The sequence below is a fragment of the Clinocottus analis genome, unplaced genomic scaffold, assembly GCF_023055335.1.
Source record: "Clinocottus analis isolate CAN_PGR_092001 unplaced genomic scaffold, fCliAna1.0.p SCAF_3, whole genome shotgun sequence".
NCBI lineage: Eukaryota > Metazoa > Chordata > Actinopteri > Perciformes > Cottidae > Clinocottus > Clinocottus analis.
In genome coordinates this window covers 23,524,647-23,537,896 of record NW_027176042.1, presented here as the reverse complement: position 1 = coordinate 23,537,896, position 13,250 = coordinate 23,524,647, and the positions used below count along the sequence as shown (strand labels likewise).

The following is a 13,250-nucleotide window of genomic DNA, read 5'->3' as shown; positions in this document are numbered from 1 at the left end:
CTCAAAAGAACAGACAGAGAACTGAAAGCTGCTGTTTGGAGAGTTTGAATCTCCTTTTTCTCTGGATTTGACACGCTTGTGTTCCATTAAGGCGACAAGACATCGATGTTTGACATCAAATTAGACACAAACTCGTCATTGGTGTCGTCGGCCCAGTCTTCATCTATTATTGGCCCCCAACATCCCCCCAGGTTGACTTAAAGCAAATTTAAAAGAAAACGTCAAACACTGTCCATGCTGCCAGCCCAGTCGATACGAATATTGGACAATTCTGTCGTCTCCAATTTGCATCCAGTGCCGAATTAACTTTTGTTAGCAGAATTATCCAATATCAACGTTGTGTTTGGCGAGTGGGTTGATGCTCCACAGGGTTACCCGAGAATAGAAGTGGATGTCAGACCAACTAGACAGTAAAAAAAAACACGCCCAACGAGCGTAAAGAATAGTTATTCAAAGTGCATCGCAGGTCTGTCTTAACCGCAACTGCTTGATCCCGATGCACTTGAACGCTGCATGGGAGATTATGCTGACTGTGGCTTCTGTTGACTTAAGAAACATTATGAAAACTTAGCATTTTATGCTTTTTTTGTACAGTCAAGTAATGAATAACCACACTGCTTGAAGTGGATTCTTTATGATTTTTTAATCCTGCTAGCGTTTCCCCCTCTCAGAGGATGGAAGTCGGTCCGATTTTTCTCCAGAGTCAACGCGGTGTTTGGTTGGATGCCTCGTCATATTTTGCAACAAAAAAAACGGACCACATATATATTTATACATAACCCGTATCTCGCCATCAGCTGCAATGCTGTGTTGCTGTTTACGGCTGCTTCCCTGTTTCTTAACTTCTGTTTTACACTTTCCCCAATGTGCAGTAGCGTCAACGTCAAATTAAATCTCTTCATACAAAAAAGAAAAAAAAAGCCATTGCTTTTTGTATTGGAAATTGCAAGTTTGCATTAGCTGCTGTTTTGCTACGACGGCCATTTTGCATTCCTCGTTACAGAGGATCACGCTCTAATTCAGTCAGGGGATGCAGAATGGCTTGAGTGACGTAGGTGTTAACATACTTAAATATATATATATATATATATATATATATATATATATATATACATATATATATATATATACACATATATATAAGAAACCGAGATACACTTGATTGACCTTTTCTAGAAGTTGCCTCATTCAGACGCCCCGGGAAGGTGAATCAAGCGTACCCAAGTTATCAAACCCTTCATAGACTTGCTGATCTACAAGCCTTCGAGACTTCAGAATAATGTTTACATCACATAATATACTTAATTGTGTTGTTTTCCTTCTCTTTTTAAAGATATTCAAAGTGTCACACGTCATTGTAAATGCTATGGAACGGTGTATATAGCTAGAAATGTGTCATAAGTCATGTTTACTTAGCAGGAAAGTACACAGGTAAGTAAAGATGTGGGACATGCTTAATATGCTTAATATACTTATACACACACGACAGCTATTTGCAGTATTTGTAGCCCAGGGTTTGATCATGCATTCACATCTGGTTTTGCATCTCCATTGTTTGGGGCCTTTTCTTCCCACAGGGAGGCAGATCAGATCAGTTTTTCGGGGGATGCTAATGTTGCCTGCCCCCCTCCCCCCTGTGTCTGCTCTCACCCCCCGCCCCTCCCCCACCCCACACTCCCACCCCCACCCTTTCCTCTGCAGGTCCCGGCCTGGCGTTCATCGCCTACCCCAAGGCCGTGTCCATGATGCCTTTCCCGACCGTCTGGGCCGTTCTCTTCTTCGTCATGCTGCTGCTGCTTGGCCTCGACAGTCAGGTCAGCGGAAGTGAACTCGTAGCCGCGCAAAAAAGGAAGCGGCGATGTAACGCTCACAAGCAGAAGTTTACCGAGGTCCCCCGCGAGTAAAGAGCCGGCCGAGTAGAAGCCTGTGCACAGACTTTTAACGTGTTTTTAAAAAAGCCTCCCGCAGCATATTTTAGTTCTTGGTGGAAAATAATTTCAATCAACTTTATTCACACAAAAAAAGGAAGAAACCAACATGCATCAAACCAGAGATTCATTTAATTAAAAATTGATGTAATCTGTAGGTTTGTTTTTTTTTAGAGATAAACCAATTAATCGTTTAAAAATGTCAGAAAATAATGAAAATGTTATCCCAGTCCCTCAAAGTCCAGACGTGATGTCTTTAAATGTCTAATGTCCCAAATAGATTTTCACTTTAATATCATATAAAACACAACAAAGCGGTATTTAACTGTATTTAAGAGGCTGAACTGCATTTTTCTGCCATATTTTAGGAAGAAAAAATGACTTTAACAATCAAGTGATTAACAAACTAGGGAAATAGTGTGTGGAAATCTTTTTCATTTGATTTGTAACCACTGGTTGTGTGTCCCCCGTGCAGTTTGTGGAGGTGGAAGGGCAGATCACATCACTGGTGGATCTGTATCCGTCCTTCCTAAGGAAGGGTTACCGCAGAGAGATCTTCATCGCTATCATCTGCAGCATCAGCTACCTGCTTGGACTCACAATGGTTACCAAGGTAAAAAACACTACTACAAAGGAAAGAAGACAACGACAAAAGGAAACCAGCGCCAGCAAATTGGCCGTTTTTGCTAAGCCCCGCCCCTTGAATGCAGACTGGCCAATCGCAGTGGAGCATCGGTCAGGGCTCGTTCCGTGTATTTGGATCTAATAGTACCTTTCTCTTTTCACTTGAATAAAAGGTTAATGTAATTCACGTGAGAAGTGCAGTTAGTGGCTGTTTGGGCTCCCGAGGGGGGCGGAGCTTAACAAACGGTACGAAATACTACGAACCTCTAAACATCGGACGAGTGCTTAGTCATAGTGGAGGAGAGGTTAGTTAGCTTGTCCATCACAATCACAGTATTCACGGCACATATTGATAATGAGATATGTATTTCATTTTATTAAAAACAGCAGCGACATTGTTCAGACAGCTATTCGTGTCTGTCCCTGGGGAGACGCCGAGCGGCTATTTTTACTGTCAAGTCATGAGAACTTTCCTTCCCTCCGCTGGTATTAATAGATACAATAGACCTGACTTCTTCTCTCCTCTTCTTCTATTTCCGTCTCTTCGTCTTCCTCTTGTCACGTCCCACACCTCTCTGATGCTCTCTTTCAACCCTCCTGTTCCTCAAAAGGTCTTTTGTCCTCGTTGTCTTCTCTTTTTCTCGTACCTTCTTTTATTCGGTCTTCTTGAAACCACGAGCTAGCCGGTTCAAAACCCCCTGCTGTCCCCCATAGTTTGCATGTGGAAGTGTCCTTGAGCAAGACACTGGAGTTGCAGTCGCACAAAACAGGTCTGCGCTATCTGGCCTCTACTACCACCTCCAACAGCGCTAGCTGTTAGCTCGCGAGCTAGCGCTAGCTGTTAGCTCGCGAGACTCTCCCACCACTTCCGCAGCGCTAGCTGTTAGATCGCAAGCTAGCGCTAGCTGTTAGCTCGCGAGTTCGCAGCGCGAGCTAGCCTCTCCCACCAGCTGCTGTTAGCTAGCTCTTAGCTTGCGAGCTAGCGCTGTGGGGGTGGTGGGAGAGAGGCAGGGGTTCTCTCGCCTTCAGACTTGTTTCCCATCGTGCAGCCCCGCACTGTTTGAGCTCAGCTAAACAACACTGAAAAATCAGCACAAACTAAATAGTGTTGTCAGCGCTAGCTAGCTGGCTTGCTAGCTAGCTGGCTTGCTAGCTAGCGCTGACTAACCACCGAGGCGAGCAGTAGCAGCAGCAGAAGCAGCGACTTAAACTGTTGCTGCTTGTTTATGATTAAAAACGTATTAATTTAGAAGATGTGATGTATAAAAGGGTGCGGCTTATAACCTACATTGTCCGGTATCTTGCTTACACTTTTTAGACATTTTATTGTGTACACGAGGTACAAAATACCTACTATCCTCTGAGCTACAGGCTTTTTTTTCCCTTGTGGAAAACATTCTGTAAAACCAAATGAGACCTTTTGAATAAATGTGGAAATTGGACGAATGTCCATCCAGTGTCTCCTAACTCCTTCCCTTAACCTCAGAGTCCTCGTTCTCTCTCCATCATCCTTCATCATCCCTACTCTCCAAGTCCTCTCCTTCCCGGTCTCACGCGACCTCCGACCTCGCTCTCTCGCTGGCTCATTTTTATATTTCATCCCCTCGCCTCCCTTCGGCCTCTCTCTCTCTCTCTCTCTCTCTCTCGCTCCATCCGTCCGTCGCTCCCATGGCGGTGATCTTTTTATGGCTGCGTTGGCCTGGTTCAAGTGTAGGATTCCCATGATTGTTTAAAATAGTTCTCACACTGGACACACACACACACACACACACACTCGGTACAGCAGCCTGTCATGTGTCACGTCAGCTGCTCACGTTTTGCTTACGTCTTAATTAATCCGTATCTCTTAATGATCTTTAATAATTACATCTATGGACTTACAAGCTTTTGAATTCACTAGAAGGCTGTGTGTGCTGTTTTAAAGTCTCTCTCTCTCTCTCTCTCTCTCTCTCTCTCTCTCTCTCTCTCTCTCTCTCTCTCTCTGCAGGGTGGCATGTATGTGTTCCAGCTGTTTGATTACTATGCAGCGAGCGGTGTGTGCCTTCTGTGGGTGGCATTCTTTGAATGTATAGCTGTTGCCTGGGTTTATGGTGAGTACAACAACACAACTTGTTGACCTTCAGGGCGCTGAGCCTCCACAGGACAGATAACCGTGTCGTTATCTCGCTCCGGGAATGCGACCGCAGACACGCGAAGGTCGTTTGTTTGTTTTTCGGCAGCTTTTTTTTCGGGTTGAACCTCTGAGTGAGTGGACTTTTGCGCCAAATGTGAAGGAGTTTGGCAGAAAAGTCCACTTGTTTACGAGGTTAACCCGATTTAAAAAAAAAAGGGGGGGGGCGGTGGGTGGGGGTCAAAGGTCACTGTGGTCAAAAACATGAGTCAAGAAGCTAAATATGGCAATTTCACACAAACGTCTAACAGCTTTAAATAATGTGGATGTAAAACATTACAGGCTTCACACGTCTTTTTTATGAGAAAACAATTAAACAAAGCAGTTTAACATACTTTATGCTCCTTCCTTCCTTCCTTCCTCCTCCTTCCTTCCTCTCTCCCTCCTTCCTTTCCTCCTTTCTTCCTCCTTCCCTCTTTTTCCTCCTTTCCTCCTTTTCCCCTTCCTCCCTTCATCCCTTCTTTCTTCCTCCCTACCTCTCTCCTTTCTTTCCCCTCCCTCCTTCCTTCTCTCTTCCTCCTTCCTCCCTCCTTCATCTCTTCCTCCTTCCTTTCCTCCTTTCTCCCTTCTCCCTCCTTCCCGCTTTTTACTCCCTCCTCCTTTCCTTCTTATCTCCTCCCTCCTCCTCCCTTCGTCCCTCGACGAGGACTTTCGTTATTGCGTTACATGTTTGTGTCTCTATGTTTGAAATGTTCTGTTTTGTAACTGTTGTACAACAAGCCATCCTGGTGCATTCTGTTGTGCGTTTGCAACACAAAACCAAGCAGAAGGAGTTTTAGTTCCCGTGTTTTACTTCCCGTGTTTTACTTCCCGTGTTTTACTTCCCGTGTTCCAGGCGTTGATAACTTCTACGATGCGCTGGAGGACATGCTCGGCTACAGACCCAACGCGTGGATGAAGTGGAGCTGGAGTTACATCACCCCTCTGCTGTGCATGGTGAGCTCTAAACGCACAACCAGGAAGTTCAACACGCGCTCCTCGTGTTTCTTAAAGGGACAGGACGTCACGGTCGTTGCTCCTCTTCCTCCTCAGGGCTGCTTCGTCTTCTCCCTGGTGAAGTACAAGCCGCTGACGTACAACAAGGTGTACGAGTACCCGGACTGGGCCGTGGGCGTGGGCTGGACTCTGGCCCTGAGCTCCATGATCTGCATCCCCATGGTGGTGGTCATCAAGATCATCCGGTCCGACGGGCCGCTCATCGAGGTGAGCGCGGCGGCCATCTTGTTTTCTTCTGTCCGACCTGCGAGGGTTTCGTTGGTTTAGTTGGTTTGTGAAAGGTTTGTTAAGCTTCTAACCTTTTTTTTTCCCCTTGTTTCCTCGTCTCCTCTCCTCCCTCGTTTGTTCTCTCCTTTATTGCTCAATCCCTTCTTCTCTGTCTTTCCATCATTTCTTCGGTGGTTTGTCGCCTCTCTTTCCTTCCCCTGCTTGAACCCGCCCTTCTCTCACACTTCTCCCTCCCCGGTCCTCTTTCCTTCCTCACTCCTTCTCTCCTTCCCTCCTTTCGCCCTCCCTCATTTCATCCCTTCCTCCCTCCCTTCCTTCTTCCTTCTTTCCCCATTACATCTCTCCCTCTTTCCATTCTCCCTTCTTCACTCCTTCCTTCCTCACTCCTTTCCTCCTTTTGCTCGCCCTACTTTCTTCCTCCTTTCCTCCTTACTCCGGCTCTCCTTTCTCCCTCCTTCCTCCATCCTCTTTCTCCCTCCTTCCTCCATCCTCTTCCTCCGTCTTTTCTCCCCCCGTCTATGCTTCCTCCCTTCCTCCATCATCTTTCTCCCTCCGTATCTCCTTCCTCCTTTCCTCCATCCTCTTCCTTACTCTTTTCTCCGTCTATGCTTCCTCCCTTCCTCCATCCTCTTTCTCCCTCCTTCCTCCATCCTCTTCCTCCGTCTTTTCTCCCCCCGTCTATGCTTCCTCCCTGCCTCCATCCTCTTTCTCCCTCCGTATCTCCTTCCTCCATTCCTCCATCCTCTTCCTTCCTCTTTTCTCCCGTCGATGCTTCCTCCCTTCCTCCATCATCTTTCACCCCCCATATCTCCTTCCTCCCTCCCTCTTTCCTCCATCCTCTTCCTACCTCTTTTCCCCCCTCCCCGCCTGCAGAGGATCAAGGCGGTGGCCGCCCCGGTGCGCGGCGGCGCCAGCTCTCGCCCCGCGGACCACCGTGGGCTGAAGGAGCTGTCGTACCCGCTGGACCCCAACGGGAACAAAGGGCTGCTGAAGGCCCCGAGCCACACCATCGTAGAGACCATGATGTAGAGGACGGAGGCTCTCCGTGAGATCGCCCTCCTCTCCTCTCACGCTTCTAGAGCTAGTCGTTCTGTCTCTCTGTCTCTCTGTCTGTCTGGTGGACTGATTAAAGGGTTTTAATGAAGGAAGGAAAAGAAAAGAAAAGAAAAACAAAGAATCCCCCGTTTTCAATTCCGGTAGAAATACTTTGGAAGTATTTTGCTCTCGCTGGGTTTTCTGGAGAGGGAAGCGATCATCTCAAATCAATTTCTGAATCTTTGTGACATCATGTGACGACAAATTAGTTCCAAACGCTGCGGGGTTCATGTTCAGAAGAAGAAGAAGAAGAAAGGGGTTATTGAGTCTTGGAATCAAACAGAATGTTGTAGCCACAAAATGACACAAACGAAAGATCCCGGGCATTGTTCTTCGCCTTTGATATCATATCATATATATATAAATATATATATAAATACTGAACATGTTTCTGTCCCACGATGTCCAGGAGAGGCACTGCAGGTACAGAATCATTCATTGAAACAAAAAAAGCTCCTAATCCACGCCAGAAAGACATTTCGATGATATTCCAGCTGCAACAATATGACCAAAACCTACCAATGGAAGACAAAAAATAATCACTTTTCTCATTTCTACGACACAAAATCATCCGGTGCAGCTACAAATAACGATAGCCGACGACCCTTATTTTAAAACGCACCTTAGCACAAATATCCCCTCCTTCCATAGAGACTATGGAGCGACGAGAGGAAAACTAGCACTGAGGAAGAGAGGAACCTGAAAGGATTTGAAGCGTGAGGCCGAACCCTTGAGTGTGTTGTGTGTGGCGTACTGTACAGTAGTAGCTATCAGTCTATCTATATCTATCTCTATCTATCTTTCTCTGTCCTAGACCAGTTTACAGTACGGTAGTGACTGCACTAGGCACTCTTGGCTTACACTTTTGGATTGGATTTTAATTTTTCCACAGAGGAATTTACATTATTATTAGTTTTTTTCCTCTGTCGATGTTTCGATTTTTAATTTTTTTCTCGATTTTTTTTTTTCTTTCTCGATTTTCTTTTAAATTTTATTAAGACTATTAATATTATTGTTATTCACTATTGATGATAATTACTGTAGTTTTACATAGAAGAAGGAACACTTGTGAAAATATCGGGTGTAAAATACTAAGCTATTATACAAATCATTATACTTTTACAGCGGCGGCCATTGTAGTGGTGTGATCCTCCTTCATCTGCGTGGCATCGGAAAAAAAAACAACAAACCCGTCTTTAGCGTTACGCTAACAAACAACTGCTCTCATCCCGCCAAATGTTGTCTCTCGTTGGGGGCGTGGCTCAAACATTCGGCGAGCAGTTCAATGTACAGTAAAAAAAAAAAAAGAGGATTCTACAATGGCTCCATCTGTAAGTCGGGAGGTGTTTTATAGCTTTTCCTCTTCTGTAAATACCAGGGGACCGTATTTTAATTTGGGTAAACTCTTCCAAACGGATCAGAGTTTTGGTCGCGTTCTTTATTTGTCCCGCCGCCGTCGTCGCCTCGCTGCTTTACTTCATTCGAGAAATGAGAGCCGAGCGTCTTCGTTTTCGAAACGAGGAGCCTCAAAGCGGTTCGAAATGTCGCTGACGGCCAAACGCAACGTAAAACCTGAGGAGTTACCGGGGGAGTCAAAGGGCGTCTAAAAAAAACTAAAAAAAAACGGTAAAACTAAACAATATTCGCAAACGTCCAAAAAATCGAAAAAAATATAAATAAACTTGAAATGTTGCGTTGAGTCAATTAGAATTTTAAGCCTCTAACCAAAGACAAAAAATGAAGAGAATAGTCAACTTCCGATGGTGATATATATTAGCGAATTAAAGCTGTGAAATTAGACGCTCTACGCGAGATTTATTGAAGACACGACGCTCGGTTGAATGATTTATCTGAGAAGTACGACATTTACCGCCGGTGTGGTCACTTTAGCGTGACGACGGGTTCCCCGCGCGGTCACGGGACCCCCGCGCGGTCACGGGACCCCCGCGCGGTCACGGGACCCCGCGCGGTCACGGGACCCCTGCGCGGTCACGGGTTCCCCGCGCGGTCACGAGTTCCGTCCACTCGGGACTTAAACCCAGCGGCCAAAAACATTTGACTCGTAACCGGTTGACAAAGAGACATTTAACGGTAGCAATTTAAATCAATGTTATTGTCCATCTTGAAAGGCCATTAGATCTATAAATATATATTTATATAAATATATATATATATATGTTTATACATCACACCTTTACTGCCTATGTAATCCACAATCGAAGGCAAAGAAAAACAGAAAGAGTGAGTCAAAAGTGAGATGTTATCGCACCTTATTTGTGCGATTTGGACTTTCATCATGTGAAATGAAATGAGGCCAAAAGAAAAAAAACACTGCCATCTTTTTATTCCGGGTCCTCGTTATCGACCTCGATAGTAAAGGAAAAAAATAAAATACATGAATCGGAAATACTGTTTTAAAAAAAAAAAAAAAAAACTTTTTTTTTTTCCGAAAAAGCACAAAAGCGGACGTATTAAAAAAAAAAAGATCAAAACGATATTAAACTTCTCCGTTCACGGCACACGCGCATTGCAGGAATTTGACTTGCGACGTCACACCGGGAGTGATCGTGAAATCAGGGCTTCATTTCGTCTCCTCATCTAAGCTTTGATAATTTATTTTCTTCTATTTTTTCTCAGTTTTAATTCATTTATTCAACTAGAATAAAGTAGTTCATATCATTAAAAAGGGATTTGTGAAACCAAATCCACAGCAGACATCTATTTTCATACAGTAACAAAAACCTTTCCTATATAAGTCGTCTTTGTACAGCTCGGCTCCTCCATTTTAAATACCGACACAACGCTTTGTTTTCATGTTTCACTTTTTGTACAGACCTGGTTTCCCCGAAGCCGCCGGAGGATCTTTGCACTGAGGCCGAAAAAAAAAGTAAAATGAAATGTGTACAATGCTGAAAGGAAAAAGCTCTGCCGGCTCCTTCCAGTAGGAGCAACTGCATCAGATACATTACGTACGCACAAAAAAAGTACACCATTTTGTCTCCGTGGTGCATCGATTAAATGTCTTGGTGATTATTTTTAAGATGCATCAAAATGGAAAAAAAAAAATTAAAATTTGCGATTTTTTTTTTTTTCAAAATATTTTTTCCGAAAAGAAAATTTAAAAATGTGAGATTTTTTTTTTCAAAATATTTTTTCAAAAAAAAAAATTTAAACTTTTTTTTTTTTTCCCAAAATGGAAAAAAACATGTTTTATGATGTGGGGACCACAATAATTAATGTTGGGAAATTAAATATCTGTTGCAAAGAGACACAAAAGTTAGATTTATGGCCGGTAAACATGACTCGTGACCTCGTGCTGAGATCCTTCTTTTGGTCGGGACCAGAAATAATAACTAATGCATCATTTATGGGTTTGTTCTGCCTCTCTTGTATAGTTACAGTATGTACCGGTTCTTCTGCCTTCTTACACTCCCTTCAGTTAGCCTGAGTAAACCTTCCTTTAACTTTAAGCTAACCGTTTTTGTTTTGTTTGTTTTTTCTCAGAGGAAAAAAAAACGAATTTGCAAGAGAATCGAAGCATTAGCGATGCACAAAAGTTTTTACCGCCGAATGTTGAAATGTGAAAGTCGCCCTCCCAGGGTGACTGTCAAGGTTTCTGAAGATTTATTTTTAGGGTGAATACAAAAATAATTACTGTCTTTTCATTTGTATTAATCCTGTTTCATTGAATTCTGCAGTTTTTTTCTTGTTTTATTTCATTTTTTTGATTGTGTGTGTCTGTCACATTTGCCTTTTGTATTCCAAATATAGTGTATTTGAACCTCTGTCATCGGAGTAACATGTACGACTATCAATCAAAAAAACAAGCAAAAAAAAAAAACAACAAAAAAAAAAGCTACGATTTGTTACGTGCAATACTTTGTAGAATACTTTTATTTTTCTCGCTGTTTTTTTCTCCAAGAGGTAGTACCAAAACCTTTGAAGAAGAAGAAAAAAAAACATGACAGCCTGTGAATTCTTGATTAAGAACATTTGAACCTTCGGAGGAGGGAGGGGAGGTCGTCAAATTAAAAACTGCCCCTCCCAAAAAAAAGCTCCGCAGTGTGAAACCAAACCAAACAGAACCACTGCTCCATCAAAGATCTCGTGGTTTGAAATGCACTGATGATGATGATGATGATCATGATGATGATGCTAAAAAATAATAATTGTGACATCAAATTGAATTTCTTAGCAAAACTTTTTTTTTTTTTTGTGACAGACTGCTAAATTGTGAGTTTGTGAGGGGTAAGAAACAGTAACACTGCCACTAAGCCCACCATCTTTCTACCTGCTAACTGCTGCTAAAATACAATATAATAATAATAAATCTGGCAGCTTTTCTAGAAGCACACCAAAGTTCACCGTAATCTCCAACACCTGAGATCTTAACTACCGTCAAAGTCGGTTTACAAGCCGTTACTACCTTCGGTGGGTGTTCTCGCCACTAGCTCCCCGTCGTAGCCAGCTAGCGCTGCTGCTAGTTTCTCGCTAGCTAACGGTAGTTTTCTGATAAGCACCAAAGGTAGCGGGACCAGCCCCGGCTTTGACGCGGTGGAGCTAGCTAGCAGCAGGAGCGGAGAGCTAGCTAGCAGAAGAACTAGCTGGCAGCGCTAGCTTGCTACAGCGGGGGGACACCCTCCGAAGGGAGTAGCGACTTGTAACCCGACTTTTACGGTACCTTTATGAGGACACGCAGTCTAATTTCGATGGAACAAACACCTCGGCTGCGTTTGGGGGACGCGACAAAATGCAGTAAATCTCATATGCAATTTCTACATTTCTGCTTATTCAGACATTTCTAAATCCCAACTCCACTCCGCCCCCCGACAAAAAAACCCGGCCCGCAGCCTTATCAAAGAAACCGAAGAACCAAACCTGCAGGAACATATGACCCCCGATTTTAAATATCCCACGTTGCCTATACGTCGTCTTCATCGCCGGTATGAGAACGCCACCATATCTGCAGGTTTTTTTAACGCTCTGTTTCCGCGACAGAGACGCGACATTCGGACCACACCGGTGGGTGACCTTCAGGCTACGCAGAGGTCACTCACAATCTGTTTTTATCACTGTGGCGGCGGGGCTCCATTTTCCACAAAATCCAACCGGAGAACCGCAGTTATCATCTCACATATTTTCCGTGGTTTTTGTTAGCTTTTAATCAAGATTCGGCCGTACAATCACCGTTTTGCTTTTTTCCTTTTTTGACGAGCGCAGCGCCGAGTCCTCTGGGAAATGGAGTCCCCTCTCGTCCTCCAGACTCACTCTGCGTGTCGTTCAAAGTGACGACGCCTCTCGTCTTTCCTGCATTATACTGTATGCCGGCCCCTTTTTTTCCTTTTTTTTTTTTTTTTTTTAGGGAATGTACATGAGAAAATGTTTTTTTTTTAAAATTCTTTCTGAAGAAAAAAAACATTTTCAAAAAAAAAACAATTTGAAAGGTTTTATTTTATTTCTATGGCCAACCTGTAAGCTAGGTAAATATAAATTGAAAATTAAAAAAAAAAAATTAAAAAAAAAAAAACGTGAGAAAATATGTGTTTGAACGGGTTTTACAAAAGGTGTAAAACTTTTTTTATTTCTTAATAAAAAATTTGTCTTTTGAAAATGAACTCTTGTGTGTGCGTGTTTTTTTTGCGTGTGTCTGTTTGACATGGTCATGTACGGGTACACACACACACACACACACACACAAACATCATTCCATTCAAGTTCAAATTTCCCAACTCGTGGGATTTATGAACAAAAATCCTCTCGACAGCATAATAAACTGTAATCCTGCAAATCCAGTATTACCAGATTTAAGGTGCTCAAGCCAACGCAGGAGGCCGCATTCCAACACGATCACGCTGCCAGGTTCACTTAAATATGTGGAAGTACAGTCATATGGGTTGGAAACTGCTTTGTGACAAATATTATAATATAATAATAATATAATATATAAATAACATATCGAATCACGAGAGTCATATGGGAAAATGTCATTGGGCCTTTTTAGCAGTTGAATAAAAGTCAGCATCATAATCAGGTGCCGAGTGACTTCTATGTTAATTATGTATTTAATGACCTATTATAATTTGTCAAAGGTTTTGCTCCTCTGCAATTATATATATTACGTGGCAATACAAATAATAATAGGGTAATAAATGGATATTAAACAGGCATAAATAGGCATCTGGATTCATGTTGGATCGGCGCTTCCTAGT

The 13,250-nt window shown here is 43.2% G+C and overlaps 1 protein-coding gene across 1 annotated transcript in view; it reads left to right on the top strand.

Annotated features, from left to right (window-relative positions):
• The window catches only part of LOC137796155 (sodium- and chloride-dependent taurine transporter-like), a 35,085-nt gene extending 22,429 nt beyond the window's left edge, over positions 1 to 12,656 (top strand). Inside the window, exons 10-15 of the mRNA XM_068593881.1 lie at positions 1,702 to 1,814; positions 2,404 to 2,541; positions 4,540 to 4,642; positions 5,558 to 5,658; positions 5,755 to 5,925; positions 6,820 to 12,656. Coding sequence (XP_068449982.1) covers positions 1,702 to 1,814; positions 2,404 to 2,541; positions 4,540 to 4,642; positions 5,558 to 5,658; positions 5,755 to 5,925; positions 6,820 to 6,975 — 782 coding nt within the window. The 3' untranslated portion in view covers positions 6,976 to 12,656. The remainder of the gene's footprint in view (positions 1 to 1,701; positions 1,815 to 2,403; positions 2,542 to 4,539; positions 4,643 to 5,557; positions 5,659 to 5,754; positions 5,926 to 6,819) is intronic.
• Positions 12,657 to 13,250: the final 594 nt, after the last annotated feature.